General features: G+C 43.2%; 6 protein-coding genes across 6 annotated transcripts; 1 reads left to right on the top strand and 5 right to left on the bottom strand.

The window, feature by feature from the left end:
- Positions 1-1,238: 1,238 nt before the first annotated feature.
- On the bottom strand, positions 1,239-3,700 carry EAE98_005844 (uncharacterized protein; the record flags this gene model as incomplete). The annotated part of the gene is made up of 3 exons (XM_038953466.1): positions 1,239-3,243; positions 3,298-3,434; positions 3,625-3,700. 3 exons carry the CDS (start codon positions 3,698-3,700, stop codon positions 2,671-2,673), a joined length of 786 nt encoding a protein of 261 aa, XP_038809861.1. The 3' UTR covers positions 1,239-2,670.
- Positions 3,701-4,717: 1,017 nt separating this feature from the next.
- On the bottom strand, positions 4,718-6,217 carry EAE98_005843 (uncharacterized protein). Its single transcript, XM_038953465.1, has 5 exons — positions 5,844-6,217; positions 5,564-5,787; positions 5,497-5,513; positions 5,300-5,367; positions 4,718-5,249 (listed from the first exon to the last, which is right to left on the bottom strand). Exons 1-5 carry the CDS (start codon positions 6,089-6,091, stop codon positions 5,066-5,068), a joined length of 741 nt encoding a protein of 246 aa, XP_038809860.1. The 5' UTR covers positions 6,092-6,217; the 3' UTR covers positions 4,718-5,065.
- Positions 6,218-7,376: 1,159 nt separating this feature from the next.
- On the bottom strand, positions 7,377-7,739 carry EAE98_005842 (uncharacterized protein; the record flags this gene model as incomplete). Its single annotated transcript, XM_038953464.1, has 1 exon — positions 7,377-7,739. One exon carries the CDS (start codon positions 7,737-7,739, stop codon positions 7,377-7,379), a length of 363 nt encoding a protein of 120 aa, XP_038809859.1.
- Positions 7,740-8,448: 709 nt separating this feature from the next.
- Positions 8,449-12,053, bottom strand: EAE98_005841 (uncharacterized protein; the record flags this gene model as incomplete). Its single annotated transcript, XM_038953463.1, has 3 exons — positions 8,449-9,476; positions 9,527-11,912; positions 11,979-12,053. The coding sequence occupies 3 exons, from the start codon at positions 12,051-12,053 to the stop codon at positions 8,449-8,451; spliced, it is 3,489 nt and encodes a 1,162-aa protein (XP_038809858.1).
- A 321-nt stretch (positions 12,054-12,374) lies between these two features.
- EAE98_005840 (uncharacterized protein) lies at positions 12,375-13,856 on the top strand (the record flags this gene model as incomplete). Its single annotated transcript, XM_038953462.1, has 4 exons — positions 12,375-12,500; positions 12,553-12,652; positions 12,745-13,459; positions 13,522-13,856. 4 exons carry the CDS (start codon positions 12,375-12,377, stop codon positions 13,535-13,537), a joined length of 957 nt encoding a protein of 318 aa, XP_038809857.1. The 3' UTR covers positions 13,538-13,856.
- A 1,484-nt stretch (positions 13,857-15,340) lies between these two features.
- EAE98_005839 (uncharacterized protein) lies at positions 15,341-17,514 on the bottom strand (the record flags this gene model as incomplete). The annotated part of the gene is made up of 4 exons (XM_038953461.1): positions 15,341-15,900; positions 15,955-16,643; positions 16,696-16,833; positions 16,889-17,514. 4 exons carry the CDS (start codon positions 17,512-17,514, stop codon positions 15,341-15,343), a joined length of 2,013 nt encoding a protein of 670 aa, XP_038809856.1.
- Positions 17,515-26,633: the final 9,119 nt, after the last annotated feature.

Raw genomic sequence — 26,633 nt, 5'->3', positions numbered from 1 at the left:
CTCCAATTATCCACTAGGCTAATCATACTGAGAATATCATTCAGAATCTCCAATTGACCTCTAGACTATTTGCACAGATGTCTGTCTTTTGTTTTGACGAACGGCAACTACTTGTTATAAAGTTCGAGCATGCAGCCAGTCTAGGGAGCGTTTAAGGGAGGTGATTTGATGAAAGTCTCGGGATGTGGACGATGTCAGATCCCTTTCAATATGAGGGAAAGGTCCCTGGGAGAGTGGGTATAACGCACGGACTATCTTCTCCTATCTTCTCCTATTGGGCATTAGCAGACGAATGAAGACCGGGTACGGTGTTGAATCGATAGATTCCCCGGATAAGGTTATTGGGCACTGCCAAAGTGCGGGGATTAGCTTCAGAAGTATGGATGGGGCATGGCCCTGAACGGCTGAAATAGTCAACGTGAGATCGTATTCGTCTAACGTTGCCAGCTGTAGTACCGGCAACAATGTTATTCCCATACCCTAAGACCGGAAATCTTGAAGATGAAGAACTCATCAAATGTTGAATCAGGATTCCTGATTCAGGAATTGATGACGCTGAGAGTTGATGACTCGCAACGTTGTACACTGTGAGGAAAAAAGCAACTAAAGAGTCAAGTGCCGAGTGTAATCCACCCTCAAGGATCGTTGCTGCATAGGGCTCGATGTGACCACTGATTTAACGCCGAAAAAGGAAAGGAAATGAAAGGGGTCTTCGCAAGCTTTTCTACTTCGATCTCCAGTTTCCAGATTCCTAACATTCTGGACTCGTCAAATATGATCAACATGATCTTATATCCAAAACACAACCGCGCGTCCAACGCTTTCTGTTGGGGTTTGTAAAACACCAAGATGTGTTGCAGCTTGACAACGAATCGAAGATCCAGTGACACAAAGATGTGGATATTACTTACACACGACAGCTGAAAATGAGCACCAGTCATGGCACGATGGAGATTACTCGTAAAACAATTTTAGAAAAGCTTAGTCCTCGGCATCTCAATTTTGACAGTGCCTTGTTTATTACAGCAGAATTGTGATAGACGTCGGTGAGAACCCACCAGCCCACCACGGCTCGTCCACTTCTCGGTTTCGGTTTCCCTTGACGATCCCGAGACGAGGCCCGTGCAGTTGCACCTTCACCGGTGGAAAGAAGCAAAAAAACAGCGCATGCATTATCGACGAAAATTTCATCACAATTGGTAAATTCCCAATTATGTCTCTACCATCTAGGATCTTGACCGTTTCTCGTCTACTTCTCGAGCTAGATCTGTCTAGTCTGCAGATACATTTCTTCTTCCACAACAGATTCTGCATGTCTCCTCATCTAGCACTTGGAAAAGCTGCTTCCCAAGCTCCACTTCACCTAAACCTCGCGCCAACGGCGTCCTAACCATCCAGCGTTATCTTATCTGCTTAGCAGTTTTCTTTCGTAGGATCTATTGAAAGATTACTTTAGTTTTGCTTTTTTCTGTACTTCGTCTATTCTTACGGATAATCAGACGGATCGTCTCCAAGCTTGTGGTCAGACCGCGAAAGGACATTGTCGCTAACCTCTTACCACTCTAGTTCTTTTTACTTGCAAGAAAAATCAGGAATCAGCGTGCATCGAGAGGGTTTTTCTCGATTTTCCGATCCGTGAACCCTTGACTTCTGCTTCTACCATTTCTTTTTTGTCCCAACTCATCTGGCCGTCGATGAAGATGCATTGCAATTCAAAGTCTGCATACAATCGAGGCCTTTTAGTGCCGACCCTTTGAAATACGACGAAGCAGTGTTGACAAAAATCGGACCATTTGATATCGTATTAAGCGATACATAATATTCATGTAGATTTCTTTTGTTCTCAATATCCACCAAGGTCGCCGAATGGACATGAGAAGACAGAATGAACAGAATTTACGATTCTCACGACAATTCTACGGGGAAGACCAAACGCGGACAAATTCCGATACAAGAAAAAAGGAAGAGGGGTAGATGCAAAGACCCAAGTGAGGGTTTTGAGCTATCCAACTAGTGTCGAGGTCACTTAGGACATACCGGCAGTCTGGAGACAGGTTAGTTTTGTGGAGTAGCTTTAAGGAAACTGACTCTATAAGGGGGATTAGTGTTTGTTCAAATGAATCGTCTATACACACAGCTAACACATAGTCGATAAAGGATGCCGTGAATTTATAGTTGCATTATTGTCTCATACAAGAAGAGAGAATACCGACAGGAAGGTATCAAAATTCTCCGCGGCTGTAATTGTGTACTAGTATAGTAAATGTAACTCTCTTGAATAAACAGTCAATGCTCTTCGGACAATTACTGAGAGTTGCATTCCATGGAGATATCCGATTTGAAATTGTCATGTTTTTGCAACAGTCTATCAAAACGTCATTGAAGCACCCAGTACTAATCTCTTCTTGCTCGGAGTTGGGCGTGGTGATGAGGCATTTGAATGCATAGGACAAGAACCAACTATGGCGTGATTTGACTATTGTGATATCACTAGTTTGTGAACAACCATGAAGGTCATACTACCATGCGGCGAAACATTGCTGGACTGATATCACGCATGATGGTCGGCAGGCGAGAATAACCATTAGCCAATGTTGTGATTCATATTTGTGTTTTCAGTGAAGGGTATGTTCACTGGAACTAGATAGGTACAACCGAACTACTCTCTGTCTAAGGAGCTGGTCCCCATGGGACACGATCCTCCAAATCCGGATACTCATACTCATCATTCTCCAAATATGGCATCTGCAACACCCCATGTTTGTCGGTATATGTATCCTTCTCATCTTCGAATACCTGGAACAGAGCTTGGTCATTCATACACAGTCCACTAATCAACCACCATGCCACGAGAAACTTGACGCGCCAGACCTTCCATTCACTAACGAGCTTCTTTTCATCCCATTCGTCTTCTGCCGAGCCTTCCGGCATGCTTCTCACGCAATGGTAAACCAAGCAAGTACTTTTGTCCTCTAAACTTTGGGAATCCAGAACTACAAATTGATACCATTCGATTCCGCCCTCGAAGTTGGGAAAGTCGTGACGGTCGACGACATTTTCAACCATGAACTTTTGTAAGGTCTCAGGAGATACGTCTTGAAAACCAGTAGTAAATGATGGACTTGGTAGAGGAAGAGTGAGTTCAGGCCCATGGACATCTTCATCTGGGGATTTTTGGAGGATCCATGGGCTCTCGGGTGCGCTTTTGGCTCGGGTAGATTGCGTCACGAATGCTGAAATTGTCTGGGAAGGAAAATTTAATACATGTTCAATTATCCATCAAACTGCGTGACTTACCTCGTTGGGAATTTGAGCCGTGAAAAATACCAGAAAAGTACCCATGTCTTCGGATTCGGGGTGCACTGACTGACTGGCCTCAAGATATTTGTTGACTGGAAATGCGGGCCACGTTGAAGCCACAAGAAATTTAGTCTCTAAGGACAGGTACGGTTACTTTTGAATCTTAGTTATAGAGGATAGGAGAAACTTGGGGACTTTGTATAGATATTACCCAGGTAAAGCTGATAGAGGATTGAGGCAGGACAATAAAGAACGTCAGAGGCTCAGAGGCTGTGCTTACGTAACACACGCAGGATTCACTCTGACTGAGATGATGCATCTTACCTTTGACATCTAAATTTAAGACATGACGCTGAGAACTTCCAATAGTCTCAAAAGATCCTCCGGCTTCAGCTGACATTCAGCCATGATACCGTGGGCGGAGGGAGTCTTCTGGATTTGAGCTCAATCTCGAACGATACTCAATACATAATTTGCAGGGCTAGGTCGCTAAGTCTATGTGGTTTCTTCTAGACGATATATTGCATGAGTGACAATCGCTGGTGGTTCTCGCTGCCGTGTTGTCTTTCTTGCAAGATTCACCTGCCAATTGCTAAGGTGTGGCCAAGAGAAGTTGCAAGGCAGACTGAAGTGGTTGCGCATTGCTATGACATAAGAGGTATCTATGTACCGTAAGCCGAGAACGTTGATCTAAGGGATTTCGCAAGCAATCAAGAGGCACAGTGGAGGAACTATTGGCGTTGTCTGATGTTTTACGCCTCCCTGGCTATATGGATATTGTTAGTAGCATATAAATGAACAGACAACTAGCTGCATGTTAATGTCCGTTTCGCATAAACTTCGGAATATTGATACGCTAGGATTAGTCTCGTCGCATTGATTCTGCCACCACCCTACTCGTAGGTTAGTTGTCTGAGGGTAAAGAAGACATTCATCTCTAGAGCTGACACTTTCAATCTTTTCCAAACTATTTGCCCGTACTCAAGAAGACGATCTCTTAGTTGATGCGCCAAATATCGTTCAAATGCAAAAGCTCTCACTACAGCTGTGCAAGGTTGATGATTGGACTTCTTGAAACGGCTGACATCAGTTCGAATTTTGGTATAAGCAGCTCCCTGCGAATCTCATTCCTTGAGATGTCACTGTTCAATATAAATTAAGAAGTCTCGAAAGTCACCGCGTGATCACTTTCTTTAATCCTTAATCGCGACAGAAAATCTTCAGGCGTCAGATTGTATATTTTAGGTTTGCCTACCCTAGCATTTTCAATTGCTTGATGTTTCCGTACGGGTCGGAATGAGACCCCGGTTCCCCTAGAGCAAACCACGTCCGCGAGAAGTATAATTAGGAATCATATTTATATACCTGTTGTGCAAAGCCTGCTCGATGGTAACTACAGGCCTTGTACGACGATTTGCTATGAAGATGAACGGCTCGAACACATGACCAAGGTCTAGAACAAATACCTTGCGACAGGCCTAGAACATCGAATAGTAAGGTCCAAGATTTGCAAAGATTTGGAAAGAATGTGAGTTCATCATTCTATTCTGATAAATCTATATGCCCGCATACCATATTCCTCGCCATTCCACCAATGCAATAAAGCGACCTAAACAAAAATCACAAAAAGGCCTACCCAAATAGCGCAAGTATGAAAGAAAACTCAAATCCACCCCTTTCCGAAACACAAATGCTCAACTTCTCACATTACATGCAAGGCATAGTAATTTGAATACCCATCAAATCATGATATTTATCCAAACATTCAAGAATATCCGGGGAAGTTGACAGCCCATGTATCAGTTCCATACTTGAGGTGTTGCCAGAGGAGTGAGTTTCCACTCTTTTTGGATGTTCTTCGATACATAAAGTTGACTGGGTCGGTTGAAGGTGCATTTTTGCAAACTGTATCTGCTGCCTTTCCGGCATCTAGTGCTTTACAGTATTTACTACAAATAAGTGTTAGTTGGCGAGGCAAAAACTAGATGGCTTGTCTTACCCAGCGTTGTGGTACTTCTTCTTGAAATATTCGTCTTTCTTGGCTTTGTAGTGACTGATTTGTCCGGACTATTAAATGGGGGTTAGTGACTACACGAGGAGATTGTTTTCGAGTGCAGTGGGGTATGTTTTGGAAATAGAGAACAGAGCTTCATCTAGAGCTTCATAGTACAATAATGGAAAATTGAATTGGCTTACGACTCGAGACCCCTCCTCTGATACAAATGTTAGTTATGTTACCGCAGCAGAAAGAAAAGACACTAACTTGTATTATGGCCTGGATCGACAGGTGCAATGAGACAACCTATTCCACCCTCTTTGGCGGATGCATTGGTGGTATCTTCGGGACTAGTCCAAGCGGATTGCTTCAACGCCGACAAATCAATTTTTGAGCCCCCAACCAAAGTTGCTAGGGGAGGTCTGAAAGGGTCCGAGCCGGCACCACTTGCTGTTCTCTGCGCCGTGTTAGATCCTGGTCCTCCGTATTGACTAGTTTCCGTTAGTAACCTATATCTTAACGATAGCCATATGGCAAGCAAGCTCACAGCAATGAAGGCGATTTGAAGCAAAGAATCGCAGCACATTGAGCCTCGCATACTTCTTCGACACCAGCACAATCGATGTTGAAAATGTATGGTTTTGCTTTTGTTCCGTCTCCAGCGTCGGTACCGATACGTTTTTCTAGTTCGAAGGAGGCGTCCACTGTCTCTGCTTCTGCTACTGGGGCGGCTAGAACAGAAGAGAGCTGTAGAGACAGTAGAAATGCTACAGGGACGAATGTTTTGAACTGCATGATCACAATTTATAGAAAAGGGAGGAAGAAATTTATGAGATCAGATGAATATTGTATCGAAGTAACAGGAATGAAGCGAATAATTGTTATAGCAATAAACCTCACATCTCGCGAACACAATCTTTATATACCCGAAACCTACCCATTGTGCTACATTTGACACATAAATATTCTCATCAAATACTCCTACAGGAACGTTCACTCAAATCAGCACCATATTCTAAGCTGTAACACAAAAGCCAGCCCATCACGTTAACAACATCGAGTAAAATCCACAACACGAGATTTACGCACTGCGCACATTCCATTCCTTCCCCAGCATGAATGTATGCTTAAAAGACTCAAACTTACACAAAGAGGATTCCCTAAGATACTCAGCTTACGCAATTACTATTTTCGTAGTGAAAACATGTTTACGCCTCCTCGGCAGTGGCTCATCGCGAGAGATTCTGAGCCTTATTATGACTGCAGAAAAAATACCGTGTTTCAAGATTTACCGCAATAGCATGGACAGAATCATATACAGCAACAGGTGAGTATTATTTTTTCGTGTGACGGATTTCGAAGTTTATGCGATGATGGGAGGAAGCACGAGGCAAGGTAAGGTAAGCTGTTGATTGTCATTGGCGTACTTGGCGTAATACGATGAGGCTTTTATGAAGATTCAGGAGGTGATGCGTAGGATAAGGTAAGAGGGATGTTATGTGAGGAGTCAGATTGGAGGGATGAAGCACTTGAAAATGTGTGCTGTTAGTGTATCTGTAGAAGGACATCTGAGTGCCTTGTATGAAGATTACGCTGAGAATGTATTTTCTTAAACATTGTGCTAATAGATATGGCTTGACTGGCCATCAACCGAATTGTGAATAAGCTCGTTAGGTATTGTGTGATGCATGACTTTCACGTGCTTGAAGTCTGTTAGGTAGAAATGGGATATTGTTTTCAAATCAAATCAAATCAACATTCAGAATTCCTTTGACATTTGTAATCATTTCAATAATTCAAAGAATTTGAATATCTCTAAGCTTTCGATTGATGAACTACAGTCCGAACTATTAGAAATCCTGACTCAAAAGTAAGGAGATCCTTCTACCATTTGATCAACGTCGTTGTCATGGAGAAGAAGAATCAACATTTCACATTCACAGCATTTCGTTCTCAACTAAACACGTGTGTGAACCTCCCCCTAATCGTGATCGGTATACATGAGCAACTACTCTTCGATCGATCGCCACTAATCTATCCATGATCATCTAGAAGAGCCCACCTCTTTTTCATCCTTCAACTACTTTCCTGCCCTCACACCCTCCGCTACAACATTTCTCATCTCCTCACTTCCCATCACCTCCACATAACTTACCGCATTCCCATACGAATCCCTCAACTCTGGATTCGCGCCACGATCAAGAAGCCAACGAACTCTCTCCACTGCTCCTGCCATAACTGCATACACAATTGGATAACCAGGTCCCATATATCTTGACTCTCCCATCTGATTCAAATCTACCCCACGTGAAACCAAGAACTTCATGACTGGAATTCGACCAATATCGAATTCTGTACTTGGGGTCACGAGAGCCAAATCTTCAATGTCATTTTCACATCGTTGGTCGAAGATCCTGATCAATTCGAATATTAGCCTATTCATTGAGATGACGTTTTTTCCCGAGTATTCTAATTTATTTCGAGACTCTGAACGGGCATATATTTGTACTGTTCGAAGTTTGACTTCATATGAAACGTTGAGACTCTATCTCGAGTCCTTTGTAGGCATCAAAGATAAAATATTGGTTGATCTGTATGCACATTCAGAATTCAACCAACATTGACGGCTATGTGCTTGAGGAAGAAACGGAAGACACTCCAACCTCTAACTAGGTAGGTAGCTTTAGTCTTCAGCACCAAAATCGTGGCACTAAATTCATGTATGCTAACGCGACTTCTTTAACAGCTTATCTATGCTAGACAGTTAAGAGAAGTTGAGTTGAATGTTCCGGGAATTTACTATCCCGGTCCTCTCACTTCAATTTATACTGACATTAGATAAATCGGTAAATCGAAGATTGCGTAACTTTTGCACATGGTCAAGCGAACAAGCAATAATAATTGAGCACTTGCTCAATCAAATAGAGATTCTAATATCATTTGGGCACATCTCCGACTACAAAAGTAAGAACGATACTCAGGTACACATTCCTTGCACTCATCAGACACGCCATTCTGAAGATGGCCATTCATTGCAGTAATTCATAACCCTGAAGTATCTACTCTCAAATCATGATTCCCAATGCTGTACCCAAATTTCCAACGCCATGGTATCAGTTATCCACGCAAAACAATCATACAGCTAAACCCTATCATTCATCGTCACTACTATCCATAATAAAGCCCGCTCTAACCCTCGACCTCCTTAGATTTGCCACTGGTACAATATTTTCTTCATCCTCATCTATCTCCATCGCATCTTTCGCCAAATGCTCATCGTTCTCATCATCGCTCAACACTTTACGCCTCTTCGGCTGTGCTGATCTATGTGGACTCGAAATCGGTGTGTCCGTATTCTCTGCTTCTTCCTCTTCGGATTCTGGATCATCTGCACCTACACCAACCTCTTCATCACTATCCAGCGAAATCGCACTGCTTGCTCTCTTTTTATTCGATGTCATAGGCATGTCTTCATCACTATCTCCATCTTCCCCATCCAACGCACCTGCCATCCTCTTCTTCCCATTTTCCCTTTGCTGACCGACCCCCAGCAACTCCTTCATGATAGTTATCTTATTCTGCTGCCTGAGTCTCTCCTCTGCTTCAAAGAAGATTCGATCATTTTCTTCATCATCGTCACTATCATGAACGTATAGTTCACTCTTAATTTTGCGGTTTTTCTCTAACTCTCTCGCTCTTCTAGCTGCTGCGCGAGCTTCAAGTTGCTCGTCTGTTAGCCCACGACTTTCGGGCTCTTCACTTCCATCCTTTCTGCGTCTTCTTCGACTTTTCTTTAGAGCTTTCAAAGCATCCGATTTTTTCATTGCTGTGTGTCCACCGGGTTCGAAAAGTAGTTCCTCTTCTTCTTCATCGTTATCAATGCCGTCATCTGAATCATCATCGAATGCAGAGCGTTTTCTGTTTATCCCAGCAGATACTCTTCTTATTTGATCAAGCGCTCCTTTACCGTCGTCGAAGGTTGGCGGGGCAAACTCGAATTTCTTGATTAAATCTAGGGCTTCTTTGATCTGATCTGCCGACTTTTCCGAGGGGAAATACCAGGAGGCATCGGGGTCGTCGGCAGCCCCAATACTTCTGAGACCGACAAGCTTTACCAAGAGGCGCAAATAGCCATTCTTGAACATGGCCGTTTTTCGATTGTCGCTGTCTGGTTCAATAACTTTAAACGTGTTAGTGATGTAGACAAGTGAATGGTATTATCGTACATACGGATGGAAGGCGCCTTTGGAGGTTCGACCTCTGTGGCAGGTGTCTCTTCATTCTCAACAATCTCAACAAGTGGATCTTTCTCAACGGATTGCAAAGCCTGATTGGCCGCCTCCCAACTTCTCCTTTCATCTTCTGCAGATGATAATTGTGACTTTACCCATTCGATATGGTCAGCTTCATTTCTATCAAGTAAAGCGCCAACAGCAACACCGATTTGATCCTCCCACTCTAATCCACCCTTGACTTCTAACTCAGCTGCTGCTTTAGGTTTTGTAGATATCGTCTGTTTTTCATAGCCATACTCCAAGAAATGCGCAGTGCTATTGGTTTTAGAAAAGAGCATTTCCACCACAAGCTCCGGACGTTCTTGAATTTTTCTCGTGCATTTCTTCAATAGTTGCTTCACCATTTCTTCCCATTCTTTGTAAGAAGGGGATTGAGGATCTAAGCCTCCTGGACCTTTGATCATAGTATAAAACAAATGAATAATATCCACTCTAAACAACATAACACTCATGTCCTGTTTGAAGGCCACCCGATAGAAGAACCTATGGGCTCGCTTCAATTGCGCTGGTTTTAGATCAAGATAATACTTCGTGAAAGAGACAAATGTATCGATACATCCCTGAGACAAAAATCTAGCAGCGAAACGTTTGTAATCAAACTTCCGCTCTGAGGATTCCTTCTGTGCTCGTGCCTCATCTTCACCATCAGATTCATCAACTATATTGTCATCGCCTATGTCTTCTCCTGCATCTTTCGCAGCCTTCTTCTTTCTCCGCGTGCGTCTCCTAGATCTTACTTGCATATCAACATTTTGCTTTGAGTATTGTTCCAGAATACGCATATAATTATGTGTAAGTTCTGTACAAGAATCCAGATAACCAAACCCTTGATCTTTATATGTTCTGGTTATCATAGCCACTCGCTCGTGAGTTGTATCTTCGTAGAATATACGTGCCAGAATATTCTCCGCAATTTCCTGATCGGCCTCAAGAGGCGAATCTGCCATTTCTTGAACGGTGAGAAGAATTTGTGTGAAGCATTTCATGGCAGCACTTAAGTCATACCAGTTTTTATTCTCGAAATTGAGATCCATCGCCCTATTGAGTGTGATGAACATTTCTTGATTGAGCACACTTGCAACCAGGGCAAAACTATCCACGTCTTCTGGACCTTTACTTTTGGAAGGCTTCTTGTTCTTTCTCCTAACTCTTTCCGCCTCAAGAAACCACGAAATCAAGTAGAAGAATTGGCGTTGATGATATTCAAGAACTCTTTCAGCTTCTCTATCAATGGCTTTTCGGAGGTGTGTGAAAAGGGGATTAAATCCAGAATCGAGGAATTCCTCAACAAATGCCCGTAAATTTTTCGTCGCTGATGCATTGAGAGGAACTGGATTGTCGAAGGCTAACGGTCCACTTTCTCCCTTGACTGCTCTCCTAGGCGGTTTAAACTTCTTAGTGCTATCCATTTTGTCGAGTCCTCCTCTTCCTGTTCTTAGTGCGGCCTGGCCAGAGATTGTCGTCATTTTGGCATCATCCCGCTGCATCCAGGCCATAGTTCCGAATCGATTATGCCTCGTGGGAGCATTTGTTTGATAACTTCGAAGCATTGCTTGTTCTTTCTTCCGTAATCTAACCAGTTCATCTGTTTTGCTATTATCCATGGCCTTCTCGCTGAAGAATAACTTCTCAACATCCACTCCTTTAACTAAATGGAAGATAACATCCATGACCACAACATCCTGAGTATTGAATTCTGCCCCCATTGTCGAAGACACCATCAAAAGAAGATGAAATATGTCTTGGTAGTCGAAAGCATCAATTGTCGCAGATCGTGAGATTTCCGTTTCATCGCCTTCATATTGTCCATTCGGTGGAGGTGCAATCATAGCGATATTCCTTAGAAAGTATAAAATCAATTTGATAATACCCTCATCCCTTGTACTTCGATCTCCAATATCCACTGCCATGGCAGGCAGTGCGCATCTGACCGCAGTATGTAATATTCTTGCTCCATCGAACCCAAGTATTGACCTCTTGTATCCCACTTGCGCAATCTCTAAATACGGGACATGTCGGTGGTGATTGACTGTCATTTCCTTGTTCTTCTCCAATGGCCAAGTTAATGGCACCAACAATTCCATACATGCCAGCGCTATCTTTGACTTCAATCGATCGTCCGTAGCATTCTCGGGCCATGCTGCGAGGATTTGTAGAAGATCCCCTCCCACTAAATTGGATTCCGCGAGACATCTTGCAACGTCTAATCGATTCGCTTTCTCGTCATAGAGCTTTAACCATTTTTTGAGATCTCGTAAACATGCCAATGCATCGTCTCCTAGAACATACCGTCCCTCTTCATCTGCGCCGCTTCCTCCCAGCTATCAATAGTCAGAATCAGTTTTAATTCTCGAATCTGTTCAGACAATATAATTAAGATAACTTACAGCTGTAACCAAACTATTCACATAAGCTCTAACTTCAGGATCTACAACGTCTCTTTTACCACCAGAGAACTCCATATTTGGTTGTAGTAAAGGGTGGTGATCATGAATATCTAAGCATAACAATCTACTATGATATTTTGACTTTGATCAATCCAACCCAAAAACCACTGTACACGCTCCTACCAAAATTCGCGATCGCGACGCGTACCCTTGTCAAAGCCACATGCAACATCGGAACTTTACCGGCCCGCCTCGGTAACCTTAATAAATCCTGGGGAAACAACCGATGATAACCTTCTCTCTCTACTCTCCAGCTTTATTGTCATTTGTCAATACAACACCAGGATTTTCGGTTGTTTTCTCTTTCTAAGGTTGTTTCTAAGATCGTTGCCCAACATGATATCTCCAATTGTAAGAAGAGGAATTTTGCAGAGTTCAAAACATGCAAGATCATTCAGTTCAAGCCGAATGCTTTCGGCGCAAGAGGTCAAAAGTCTTGGTGTTATCGGCGCCGGCCAAATGGTACATTACCCTTCGTTGTACTTTTTGATGAACAATTTCTCATGAGGAATAGGGACTGGGGATAGCATTAGTAGCAGCACGAATAGCTGGTGTTCCAGTCACTCTCGTCGATACAAATCAAGCTTCTCTTGGCAAGGGTCTCGCATTTGCTGGTATGCTTTCTAAATTACTCTTTCCTCCTTCGCAGACTTTTCTTTACAACTTCGTTTCAAGAGTATCCAACTGACTCTTATTTGAAATTCAGAGAAACTCCTGGCCAAAGATGTAGCCAAACAGCGCATAACTCAAGAACAATCTAACAGTATCCGCTCCCTACTCACCCCAACCACAAAGATGGATGATCTTTCCTCGGCAGACTTTGTAATTGAAGCTGTGCCTGAAATTCCCTCTTTGAAATTCTCAATCTTCAGCTCTCTAGCTCAAATATGCCCTCCCCATGCCATCTTGGCTACAAACACATCTTCCATATCCATTACACGGATTGCCGCATCAACGACTAAAGATCCCAAAGACACCAGCGCTTCCTCTCGAGTAGTTTCAACACATTTCATGAATCCAGTCCCTATTCAAAAGGGTGTAGAGATTATCACTGGATTACAGACAAGCCAAGATACATTGGATGCAGCCATTGAATTCTGCAAACGAATGGGCAAAATCCCATCTACTTCAGCAGATTCCCCAGGATTTTTGGCAAACAGGATTTTGATGCCTTATATCAATGAAGCCATAATTTGCTTGGAGACTGGTGTTGGTAAAAGAGATGATATCGATGCGATAATGAAGAATGGAACCAATGTTCCTATGGGACCATTGCAATTGGCGGACTTCATTGGTATTGATACCTGCTTAGCAATTATGAAAGTATTACATGAGGAGACAGGAGACAGCAAGTATAGACCTAGTGTACTACTGGGCAAAATGGTAGATGCGGGATGGCTGGGAAAGAAAAGTGGAAAGGGGTGAGTTTTTCTTTTTCATCTACGTTTCGTGAATGGATAGTGTACTGATATTCTGATGATAGGTTTTATGATTATTAAATGAGAAATAATGTCAACGACTAGGTATAAGTCCACGTACCATGGATTTGGAGCGTTCTGATCAAGTGACTAAGATTCTGGGTATATTGATTCTTCTCTTCACTATTTCACAGAAGATAGTGAAGTTAATTGATGGTATTTCGTGCCTCTTCACCAAACCCACATCAGGACTCTGCTTTACGCACCACGTAATGTACTTGGCAAAGCTCTTTGCAGTATTGAATAATGATAGTGAAATTTCCAATACAAATGGACGCAAGATGTATCATAACGTGCCAGCTGATTTCTCATATTCGTTCCATCTAAATATGAAACTCTTGCTCTCAAATCGAATTTTCGCTTATATTCACCCCCGGTGCCAATGCCATATTCACCCAAAGAACAAAGTTGTCTAGCCAACTTTAGCCGACAGACAATCTACCGTAGTCCATTTGTCACATATCTGTTCGGCGCCAAAGGCGTATAAATCTTTCTGTAACTCATGCCTGTTGTAGGCCCATTGAGGCCTGAAGGTGTGCGAAGATGTACAGTTGACCTTCCGTTGAGACTCACTTTCATTCTGAGCATTCACTCAATTTTTTAGTATCTCAGCCAATCCCCGTTCAGTATGTTCTATGTTGATTCTTTTGTTGCATATCTACTTCAGGGCTTGGGGCCTGTAGCTCATACTTGTAGGGCCTAGCAATTAGCTTGGAAATTTCATGCGTAGAGTCGGGAAATGGGCTGGAAATTGCATATTATATATTATATGTAGCATGCCTCAATAGGCTTTCAGAGTAAAGTCTTCGGATCAAGTCACATTGTATCACATCAGATTGCAGATCACACATCACATATCACAGCAGACAAGAAAGGACAAAGTTGTTCAACTTCCACACAATGATATTGCCACTCCACGATTCAGATATCTACAAGTGATTCTCCCGCTCCTCGGCATATCCTTTTCCTTTCCCTCGAAAGCTTCCCAACCGCCCACCCCCTCTCGATCCTTTATCCAGCTCCAAGCACCAAACCCAATCAATTCTCAGTTCTTTCCCTCACTCAGTGAAAATCCCTGAGATCAAACCAACCCCCATGGGTAAAAAAAGATAAGAAGAAGAAAAAACAAGAAACATAAACAAGAAGTTCAAATGCAAGATCCAGCTAACCCCTAAGAAGCTCCAAACCAAAAAATTGCATACCATTTATACACAGATAAGAAGCGAATATCTCAAAAAGAAAAGAAGAAGAAAAAAGACTTTGCTTTGAAGTTTATCCCCAATCCCAAATTCCTAAACCTATGAAAACACTCCTGAAGAAAGATGGCCAGATGAATGGATAAAATGTGGAAGAAAAAATTTGATATAAAAACAATGCCGGATAGTATCTCCTAGAAAATACAATGAAGAAGGGGTAAAGGTAAAAGCTGTAGGTCGAAGGTTGAAAGGTAGAAATGATGTCAGATTCCTGTCCGTCCCAGCGTTGGGAGAAACTTCAAAAGTGTAAGAAGTATGTATAGAAAGTATATATAAATATATGTGTGCATGAACATCTGAAAGATCCATGGGTATATAGCAAGAAAGCTGTAATGGATTTGAAGGTTGGTCTGAGGTTGGAATTGGAGATGATTGAGGGATTTTGGTGGTGTCATGGGTAAGGCGGAGTGAAGTGCTTTTGTATCGTCTTGTGAGAGAAGGATGAATTCTATGCTCTGCTCTTTTTTCAAATTGCAATGCCTGTAAAACGAATCGTGATCTCTGAAAGCAAAAACTTTTGCATGCACACAAATATCGAAGATTGAAAATGAGCGCCAGACAAATTTCTTCAAGACATATGAGAAGGGGCATAAGATCCAGGCATAGTAAAGCTTCTTTTGCGGTTATCTTTTGCTTGGAATTCGTTGGGTCGAAGATACGATGAACCGTCGCTGTTATTTCTTTGTGGTTGATGTTCAGGCTGTGCATGGCTTTGAGCATGCTGCTGTTCTTGACCTTGGGAGCTGAATTCTCGCTCACTTTGTGGAGCTCTTGATGCGTTGTACGCGTTTGCGAAATCTTGCGGCGGTGCCATTGGCGCACTTAATTGTGGATGGGTTGCGTCGCTTGGTGTCCGAGGGAGGGAGAATTCCATTGGCGCCGTTAAAGGTGCGCTGGCAAAACCTGCTGAGTATGAGGGCGCGAATGAGCGGGAAGTAGGAGGCAGATGTGATGGACCTTGGTGGGGGAGAGGTCGGTATTGGTTGCGTAGGTCAAGACCATGGGGGAAAGCACCCCCGGTGGAAGCTCGCAAACGGGACATGGCAGCTGGTGATGATTGTTGCAAAGATGATGGAGGATGCGATGGTGAATAGCTCATGTTTTGTGGTGAGTTTTGAATGTTGGAGCCTATCAAAATGGTTAGTCTTTCATCTAGTTTTTCATCGCAAGGATGGAACGAACTTTGGTAAGAGTTTGACTCAAATTGGTGCGCATTGACCGCGTTATTCTGCTCGGGCTGGTACATTGATTGTTGACGTCCAGATGATTGAGGACTTGGTTGCCCAGTCGGATAATTGGCATAATCTAAAGTTTCACCTTTCCAAGACATACTGGATCTCAATGGCGACTGAAGTGACTCTGATCGAGATCTTGACATTGTCTCTCGAAGCTGTAATGGTTGTAATGGTCGGCCGCCGTGATGTCTTTGCTGGGAATGGGAAACAGCTTGATAACCCGGAGGTGGTCGATCAAATGGATTTGAGCTCCTTGGCCCTGAGCTCATCGGACTCGAAAGATGGCTGGAGAAGTATCGATCAGACGAATTAATGGACAATGGTGAGAGGACATCAGGTGTTCCAATGGAACTTCCCGGAGTATATCCAACATGTCCATATCCAGGGCTCATGCCCCCCGGCGACATGTGGTCTTCTTGTTCATGTCTGCGCATGGTGTCTACCATCAAAGGTCGTATCATATGATCCGCGTAATTTGGCACAAAATCGACAGGCGATTGCATTGGTGTTCCAATACCGTGTACAGCTCCGTAAGGAGAATGTAAAGCCTGTACGTTGTCGAAATCATCTGGTACGGCTCTCATCTTCATCATTCGCTCTCGGTCATCCGCAGTAAGTCTCTTGATCTTTGCACGTCTGCTTCCGTTAGTCTATATTCTCCACTTGGACTGGATTGAATTTTGCATACCGGTTCTGAAACCATACCTGCACTTGTCTTGGACTAAGGCCTGGAATTTCTCGTGACAAACGCTCGCGATGAGCAGCATCTGGGTGAGCTTGCTTCGCGAATTCACTCATAAGAAATCGAGTTTGTTGATGAGTGAGACTGTACTAGTTAGTTCTTCATGTTACAACACATATGTAAACCAAAATAAACATACCGAAATCGCTTCATCTTCCTACGTTCAGCTCTGCGTTCAGCCGCCGTCTGCGGCGTTGATGAAGTTCCATCTTCAGTATCTAACATATCGTCGTCATCATCGATATCGTCATCGTCTTCTTCCTTGGGACTCAAGAGAGCTGACGCGTCTTCATTCATGAGTACTCCTGCTCCTTGTTGTGGTGCGCTTGAAGCAGATGATGTTGAATTCGGTGCGATCGGCCCAAGTGAAAGAGGTGCTGATTCTGTCGAAACCATAGATTCATCTCGAGTTCTGTTGACAGAAGATTGGCCGCAATCTCCCGGAGCGGAGTCTGGTCGTTCTATGGTAGGAGTTGGCGGACCTTCCGGTTTTATTGGGCCAAGTGTGTGTCGATGTTCTAAAGTTGGTCTGGTAGCTGGTTGCTGTTGACTGGTGTTTGTGTTGGAGCCAGCAGAGTGCTCGTAATTTTGGTGGACCATGCCATTCTCTCCAGAGAGTTGATACGAAGAGTACTGTTCTCGCCAGTCCGGCTGCGGCGGTATAGCCTCAAAGTTCGCCATCCGTGGAGACGCGAAGTTAGCAGACCCAAGTTTATTAGAGGACCAAGTGTTCCGTCCTGTTTCGCATTGCCGTGTAACAAGCATTGAGAGTATCTGTGATTTGACCGTTGAAGATGGTCTGGAAGTTGCTTTTTAGGTTCTTCAAGAGCCCTTGATTCGAGAAAGGAATATGTGTGTTGTGTTGTCGCAGTGGTAAGTAGCCGTGGAATGAACGAGTGTAAGGGCCGCTATAGACAATGGCTGATCACTGACCAGAAAAGAACATAAGGCCTATCGAAGGCAAGTAATTGTTGAGTCTAGTTTATGATCTAGTCCTGCTTGCTGGATGATGATGTTGGAGAAGTCGGAAGAGCGTATAAAGCTTGTTCCTGTAGCTATTGATCGGTGGATAGATTAATCTTAAGGGTCTTAATCAAGATCTGCTAAATAAGGTTGATTGATGTATGGACCAGTCCCGGGAATATAAATGAAAGGTTTTAAATGTTCTGGACAAGCCGAACGCGTATACCTTCCAGAGATTTTACTACTTGACGAGTTGGTCTTCAACAGCGCTGCCGTGTAGAAAAGAAGATGAAGCGACCTGGTTCAAGGATAGATTGGGCTCAATGAACGGATGTGGCGAGTGTCCTGCGTCGTCCAAATGAAATATAAATTGCTTCTTGTTTTAATGACGTGCTAAGTCCGTATTAAGAAGTAACAGGAATGAAGTTGAAGGGGGGTCGTTGTCTTTCTTTCCACGTTCGATCGACAGACGTCGGGTAATATACTCCAAGATTGAAGGCCTTTGATATATAAGTTCCTTGGTTATGATCACCACAACAAGGAGACTGGACCCGACAAGCGCCCTATTACCCCTGGCTCTCACAATTCACAGGAAGTCCCTGTCGTTGCAGCAGAATGCCGCTGAAGTAAATTGTACCGATGACAAGAGTCTAGTATGCAAGCGGAGCGGAGTAGTGTCAAAAATACCCACCTCGACTTGATACAAGGCTTGCACGGTTGCGTCTAGGATTTTGCTTGGGAGGACCGGACTTGGGACGAGATTTTAAGGACAGTTGCACAAGCTAGAGTGGATAAAGAAGGAAGTTTGGAGGGGAATGTTTTTAATGCACGAGGACATTTAAAGTCAGCCACAAATTTGGACAAAAGATTGAGAACAACAAAAAGTGAAGCGATTCAATGAAATGATTTTGTGTAAGAAGCCCACTGTGGCTCTCAAGAGGATTGACAAATGGAAATGAAGCTGCAGCGAAATTCTGGATAGCACTCTATCGAGAACTGTGCAGAACGTTGGATAAGATGAATGTGTGACTGGGGTGTAGGGATCTGGTGCCGGCGCAATCATCCGATACTCAGATGAAGCATTCAAAATTCTAAAAGGACCAACAGGAATTGGTTAAAATAACAGCAGGGCTCCGCAGAAGTGGTGAGTTGTATCGATCTCAGCTAAGCCTATTGTGGGAGAGCTTGAGAGAACAACGGATATGACAGGGAACCAGCGGAGAGATCGAGGCTGGGTCTTTTTTGCGTGGATCATTGGTCTTCATTTTGCATGAAAGGGTTGAAGGGATCATTGAATCTGTGGGTCAACTTGCAACCGTTGTCGCTAATAGATACCACCCAATGAAGATCTATGAAGACATGGGGGGGGCGGACTCGTTATGCGAGTTGTGACTTTGACAACGTGACGACCCTGCCGCTTATGAACAATTAACGCAAAGAAGTGTGTAAGAAAAAGAAAAAGTCAAATTCAAAACAGGAAACACCTAGACAATGCGTATTTTGCATATTTAGGTTCGCAAACTACAGATTAGAAGAATAGCCTCAAAGACTAGGTCGTTTTAACCTCCGTACTATTCTAAATAGGTAGTTGACAAGAACGGGATACTGCAAGAGGATGGATAAATCAATCTTCTCGGTACTTTTGAGATCATCGTCAAACCATGAAGTTTTATGCGTATGTTTCCACAAGAAGGCTGAGCAAAATCTGCTACAAAATCCATAGAGAGCTTAGTCAAGCGAAGGTTGTTTTGACATGTTTGGTATGTAGGAAAGTTCCGGATAGAAGCGAATGTACGGTGTTTTGTGTACACTGGAAAGTTGGGGTGTCTCGGTGTGTAATCGCAAAGGAAATCAATGCATTATTGTTCATTTCATAATTCTGATGAACTAGGGCCTGCCGTTGAGTTTTGATGATGGGTGAAAACTGGAGCATTACCCCTTGTGCTAAGAGGAAACTACGTGATAAGAAACCTACTAAAAAGACTACTACAGCTACTAACAACGGTACGCCAGTGCTAATCATGAAAATGAAAGATTTTTGAACGGGAAAGAATACTTACGCCTAGCAATCATAAGCCCAGATGAATCACAGAACAGCGGGCTAGAAAAGCTAGAAGTCTGTCAAAATTTTCGAACATTGGCGGGTGTGCGGGTAAGGTTGCTCGGGTTGGACTACCTAGTAGACTTTTTGTGATTTTGGTAGGGGTTACGGTAGGTCTGTTCAGCGAAACAGAGAAAAGAGAGTTTCAAGATGACTGGGTTCAAATTCATGTATTCCATGCCATGCCGGTCGTTGCTAATTTTCCAGGTCCCAAAGGAAATGATGTTTTAATATCGAGGCGAGTGAGGGTATCCAAGTTTGGTTCAAATACGAAGAGTACTCGAGGTCGATGCTTGCAATCACCATGAGATGGTTTGAATTGAAAAGCCAGCAGGCTACATCCCCTTGTTTCTCCAACGATATGGCTCGATGGTGGATAGGAGGATATAAAAACGAGGTGGACACATAATTAACATTTTTTCGTCAATCTCGACATTCAAACAAGGTTGCATCTAGATGGAATTATTTTGACATCTTCTATTATTATTCCAGAAACACTTAGTCTTGCCTGCATCAAGGTATTCCCAAGTACCTACCTATACAACATAAGCTAGCAAGATGAGTGAATAGTTATTTGCTCACTCCAAGAAAGCTGATACATTGAACATGATCCACCATGACTAGCCTGAGAAGATTCGATTTGCTGATGGAAGCACAAAAGTGGAGGAGAGTGGAGACTTAGCTTGGTACATATTTGATACTCGCTCGAAGATATTTAGGTCGAACGAAGAACCTTGGGAGAACGAGATTATAAATAATCTCAAACTTGAACTATTACCTAGGTTGGAAAGGTACACAATAGTTATAAGAGTTGAGACGGCCCCCAAGCAACTAATCCTCATCAGATTAGATTCCCCCACGGGTAGCATCAAATCACCACATCGTCACCACATTATTATCTATCACAAAACTACCAATGTAGAATCTAAAGATCTTTGATTCATGTCACTGTTATCCTGTCAAGCATCTCAACTGACCTGGCCAAGTCCGCCTGGGTAGCTGGAAGTTTCCCACATTGTTTAGAAATTAAAACTGGGTTCATCTGGCGAAAAGTCTGTGCATCAACTGCACATCCCGCAGTCTGATTATTTTGCTACGGATTCCGAGGACATCTCGTAAACCAAAAACGTGATGAAATGATATGCATGATTGTTAACATGCGTCTCTTGCTTTGATTTCCCGCTTTTGTGCTTCACATCACCTCCTACTAGCGAGAACAGTGATGTGATTGAAATAGCAAGATACACATCTCCAGGGTCGATTCAAGGATTTTCTCGCTCTGATGTCTTCGTGTGTTTATTCTGACGGGGCCCGTCCCTACGGTCCTGCTAAGCACATTCCCGTCATGGCCTAGATTGTGTGACGTCGGGTAGCTACCAACAGACTTTTGGAAAATATTCATGGGATCGTGTTGAGAACACCGCATATTTCGCTGACTACTGTCACGGTGACCAAACGTATTCGTGGAAAGCTCATTCACAAGAAGTCGAAAAACTTAGAATATGGATGGCCCCTTCGTCAGTCATACACACAGTATCCACATTCAACCTCGCCTTCACCTGCCAACACTCTGTTGTTTTGTTGATATTTATTTTGTAATTGTTCCGACAAGAAACCATCCGATTCGAAGACGCATACGTATATACCCAGTCCTAGCAATGAAGCCGCAGGAAACCAGCCTCCGGGATGTTTTTAATAATGCATGTGCCGTCCATTTCAACGATCTGATACAAGGATTTGCCTGTCAAGAGCCTATCATCAATATACCAAGAGGCAAGAGAGGTTGTTGAGAGAGTTCTTTCTATGCGTAATGCATTATGCGAAAAGGTCAAGCTAGAAGCTTTGATTGTTCATCTCTTCATCGACATCTCAAATCGTTGATCATGGTACTACTTTTAGAAACCATACCCCGCCGATCACGGTAAACAGAGCAGTATCAAACTCTTCGGTCATGAAATGCATGAATTTAGTTCACAAGGCTGATACAACATATAAAACAATAGCTGTTGGAGACATCCTCATTAACGACGTTTTAGGAGCGACGCTAAGATCTCGCAGACTCGTAAGCTGGACAAGTATAGATACGATATTCACGGATTCAGAAGTTTTGTAAATAAGCTTTTGCTTAGTTGTGGGGGATAGAGCTGACTTGGATTCGATTGTTCAGCATGAGACGAGAGTATGAAGGGGTATCTGTGGGTAGGTAGCTGTAAGTAGCCGCACTTCGGGGTTCTTAAAAACTTCCATTGGTAGCCAAAACCTTAGATCTTGCCGGAGCGCGGGCGGGATCTCAAGAATGTTGTGATTTGTGACCGGGCTGAGGATGTACAGTAAGTCCATGACGGTACCAGAAGTTAGCCATTCCCAATTCTTGCGTTACCCATTTTACCTTGGTGGTGTAGCAGTTTTGTAAATATTCTCATGCTTCGGGCTTGAATTGACTGTTGAACTTGTGCTTTGATTGGACAGAGGCAACGGAATAGCTACAACTACTCAGGTTGTGTAAATTCAAAGCGTGTTAGAGGCGTGCGGTGTAAGAAAAGAGAGGTTACTCCTACTCTACAAGCAAAAGCTCCGACTGTACGGTACCTTTAGGCTTTTGGTAATGTCACGGTAAGGGGTAGCACAAGAATTGGCGTGGTAGCTGGAGGCTCCACAAAGAGTCAGGATCAAGTAACAATCCTTGACTATCAAGAACGGAGACGCACTCTGCAAAATGCGGTAAATGTAACGAAATTAGAGGTTCTCTTGACATGGGCAGTAGGATAAGGCTCACGAGAGATTTGGAAGGGAGAAGATTAACTTTCGAGTATCTACGCCCGTGTGATCTTGGGAAAGGAGAAGGGATACCGGTATTCGGAAGATTATTCAAGATGGAAATGAAATGAGTTGAAATGAGATTTCGAGAAGGATTGTTTGCTCTTACTAGGTACCTGTCGTTGGTCGTAAAGGAAGTGCTAAGGTTTCTGGGATATCTCTCAGCTAAAAGAAGGAATCATGGATACATCCGTACTTAGACCGCTTGAAGGCAAATGAGGCCAAACGATTGGTGGAGTAAATTCATAAATGCAGGTACGACCGTAGACCGTCGACTAGGTCTAAAAGTGTCTAACCGGAATCGACACAAATGAAGAAAAAAATACAAAAAAAGTTGATGAAACAAACTTCAAATCCGATCCACTCACCAAATACCTATTCCAGTCATCAGAATAACTCAAAACAACTCATTTTGATCCTTCTTTTTCTAAGGCTACAATTAAAATGGCATCCTCGCTGTTGCATCGAACGCCGAGCAATGGAGTGGGGTGGTGGACTTCCCAAAATGTACGAGTGCGAGACGCCGTTTGACGTGGAAAAGAAACTTCAAATCACATCCATCTATCATCTCCGTACTAGCCACAGAATAGGAACAGAACCGCCGGGAGAATAGGTGGGAGTATCACATGGCTATGATCATATCTCCCTGATAGCTAGGACTACGTGGGAAGCTGTACAAATATGAAGCAGTGGAATCAGCAATGTGGGCGATTTGTTAGAAGTAAGTGATCACTAATAATAACAGCAAAATGTACTTATTGCATGGTACCTTGCCTGTCTAGACAATGCCTTCATCGTTCGTAGCACCGCCTACCTACTTTACTCGAGGATCTATCTGCCATCTAATGCTGTACATGGAGCTAAGTCTTCAGCTGAACTGGACTACTGGCTAGGTACAGATACCATTCTCCAATGTTCCAGACTCCATGGACGACATAGCTTACTTGACTCGCCCCCAAATATCGACTGTACTCCAAGATCTCCTTCCGAGCACGGTCTGTAATTTAGAGACGGCGGGCCAACCCTTACGCAAGTAATAATTGTGTCTGGCAGGTCTGCCAACTACTCGCCGATTGTCATCCCCATGTCGATTTTCCCATTGTCTTTCTAATCTTACATGGTTTGTAATCATCACGATTTCCTTGCCCAAATCAAACTCTCGGCTGCGTTCCGAATACTACCAAAACCGAGGTAAGGCGTCAAAAAAGTCCTTCAATGGGTTATTCCACTCTTTGCTTTAAGACTTCGGATACATAATTTCGTAAGAGACCAGGACCGAGAACGCTACAACCACATCGCTTACAGTGCTCCGTAGAATCATTTCTTCGAAATTACCGAGAGAATCCACTACTAACGGGGTCTAAAAGCAGGAACGGTGAGGAAACACAACGGCACAAGTAATACCATCTACTCCTATTAAGATAGATGGCGCTTATGCTTCAGATTAAAATATTCTCCGATACGTTCCCCACTCAGTAGTCCTTCGAATGGTTCAACAAGTATCAGAAACTTCAGATTTTCTACGTGACGAGTCATCAGCACATCTTTCACATCTTCAAACAATGCCCAGAAATAAACACCCACAACAGGATGTTTGTGAACCATGACTTAGTACACGAATGCTTGCAAAAATATTGTCACATTGTGCTGTACGTGGTCGTGGGCTCATCACAATACGTCTTGCTCGGACTTGTGGGACTTTGGCTAGGTTAGATAGTCGTCATACGTTCGAAATTGCTTTCAAATTATGATGCTTTTGCTGTTTGTTGTGAACACTTCAGACAATTTCAGGCTGCTGACGAGCTTGCCTCATTATCCGCCTGTTTATCCGAGAAATTGAGGGGTGCAGAGACCCCAACCATATCACGTCCAGCATCCATGCCCTTGCATTTGCTCATCTTAAGGTGATGGGGGGTCATAATACAACCCCTGTATCGAGCCTTGCTGTGTCGATCAGCACGGGCGCCACAAAGAAGTACCACGCTGGATTCTCTCATGTTATGAATCTTCGATAATCATGAGTGGACGGACTCTGCCTTACTTTCTGCTGTTAGCAACCATGCAGTGTTCTCCCGTAGGAAGACCGCATTCTAATAGAACGGCGACCATTCATATCGTTATCTTCGCACACCTACAACCTGCAGCTCTCCACGAGAACCAGCACGAGAAGAATCTCCCGTGTTTTTCCATCTATAGCACACATCAAGAAGGTATCACCATGACTACCATCTCACTGCATATATGTATGCGACAGACAAGACGTAAGGTGGCTGTGTCCCCGGATTTTCAATTACTCAAAATATACCCTGTGTGCGGGTAAAGGACTTTCCGGTAGTAGGTACTATATACTTTCTATTTCAGAATTCGATACATAAACTCAGAATCTCGTATCAAGGGAATATCGGCAGTTGTCGGCGATTAATATATTATATATTGTATATTACATGTAATTCATGCATGATACGATTTGTTATATTGCAATTTATTTCCTACACTGCAAACCATACGTACCTGGTTATGGACCAGTTCCAGAAATCTGGTTATCTTTAGAGAATGTCCATTAAAAAGTTTTCGTGGACATTTTTGATAATCAGTTTGAGAGTCGAAATATGGATTAGTTTTGCAAGCTGTTACTATCAAGGTGCTAAGTTTGTTGGAGTTTGACTCAACAGTTTCGAAACAATATCCCCCGGAATAGTTTTCCCTTCGGGATTATCGGTTATATTCGTCCCATGGACAGAAATGGACCAAGGGAACCGAGAAAGTCTGCATCCAGACGAGCGAGAATTCAGCCAAATCTTTTTTTTTGATCATCAAGATCCACTGTTCAGTGAACATTCTACCACTTTACATATCATATCGGTTTGTGATGGAGCCTAGGGATGATGAGTGCGGTACCAGTGATCTGAGTTTGGTACCAGTCATCTGCTATGAGATTTATCGTGTGTATTCGTTTGGGCCAGGAGATTCATTTCATATCCTTGAAGCCGGTAGGGTCTCAGTCTCGCCTCGCGCCCCCTAGCTACAGCGTCGTGTGTTACCAGATTTTGTCAAAAAACATACACAATAGGGCAACGAGTAAGATGAGGTCAAAGTATGATGTATCATGGTGATTTCAAAGAATTGTCAGCCCTCCCACGATGTCAAATCTATTGTCAAAGATCCAGAAGATTTCTTTATCAAAACTAAATCTATTTCTTTCCTTTCAGTGTCATTGCCCTTACTCTACTAGCTTCACTAGTAGGTGGTAGTGCCTCGACATTTCCCATTGGTCAGTATAACATCAAATTATTGTTCTTACCTTGAAAGCAAACATTAGAACTCGTCCCCAGCATACAGGTAGACATTCTATTTACTTCCATAACTGTCTACCAGTCCTCTCTCCATGCAAGTTTTGACAAATGTAAAAGTAATATAGTTGCCAGATTCACATATAGATATATCGTCATCACAAAAGTCATACCTTATTATAGAGACAGGACGACGGTCCGGAAAGACGTTACAACTGACACATTAACCATCATACAGAAATGAAATAACTAAGTTAAGGGTAAATTTTAGCGCTTAGCGCAGCCGTTATTGACACGCCTTCAACAAGCCATCGTGACATCGTGACATCGTGGCTCTACTATCTGCACATCGCCATCGCCATCTTAACTCGTTCTAGAGGCATCAAATGAGAAATCTAATGTGCATAAACTTGAGTGTCTCGTGTGCATACTGGCTCAAATAAAGTAATCTAAGCATCTCGTGACGTCGATAATGGCACTTCGTATTGCGGTAGCTAGCAGTGACATCGAGTGGAGCAGTATATACGAAATTGCCCGCGACACGCGATCAAGTTCATAGTCATCGTTGTGATGAACGACACGATGTTGATTTGAAAATTATTGTCAAGTTGAGGCTTGAGCTCTAGCCTATTTTCACGATGATCTTTTCTTCGGCGGAACATAACGACCGTTGATCCGGCGGTAATGGCCCTAGTCGGAGCTCTTGTTGAGCT

Source organism: Botrytis deweyae (genome assembly GCF_014898535.1).
Source record: "Botrytis deweyae strain B1 chromosome Unknown BDEW_012, whole genome shotgun sequence".
NCBI classification, from domain to species: Eukaryota; Fungi; Ascomycota; class Leotiomycetes; order Helotiales; family Sclerotiniaceae; genus Botrytis; species Botrytis deweyae.
Note: the sequence above shows the minus strand (reverse complement) of the source record. Positions and strands in the feature narration are given on the sequence as shown.

Bases quoted from the DNA above. Each gene is read 5' to 3' on its own strand.
- EAE98_005843 (XM_038953465.1), bottom strand. From the start codon at position 6,091: ATGCAGTTCAAAACATTCGTCCCTGTAGCATTTCTACTGTCTCTACAG. The intron at 5,788-5,843 runs GTGAGCTTGCTT...AACGGAAACTAG, and splicing joins TTCAAATCGCCTTCATTGCT to TCAATACGGAGGACCAGGAT. The intron at 5,250-5,299 runs GTAAGACAAGCC...ACTTATTTGTAG, and splicing joins AAGAAGTACCACAACGCTGG to TAAATACTGTAAAGCACTAG.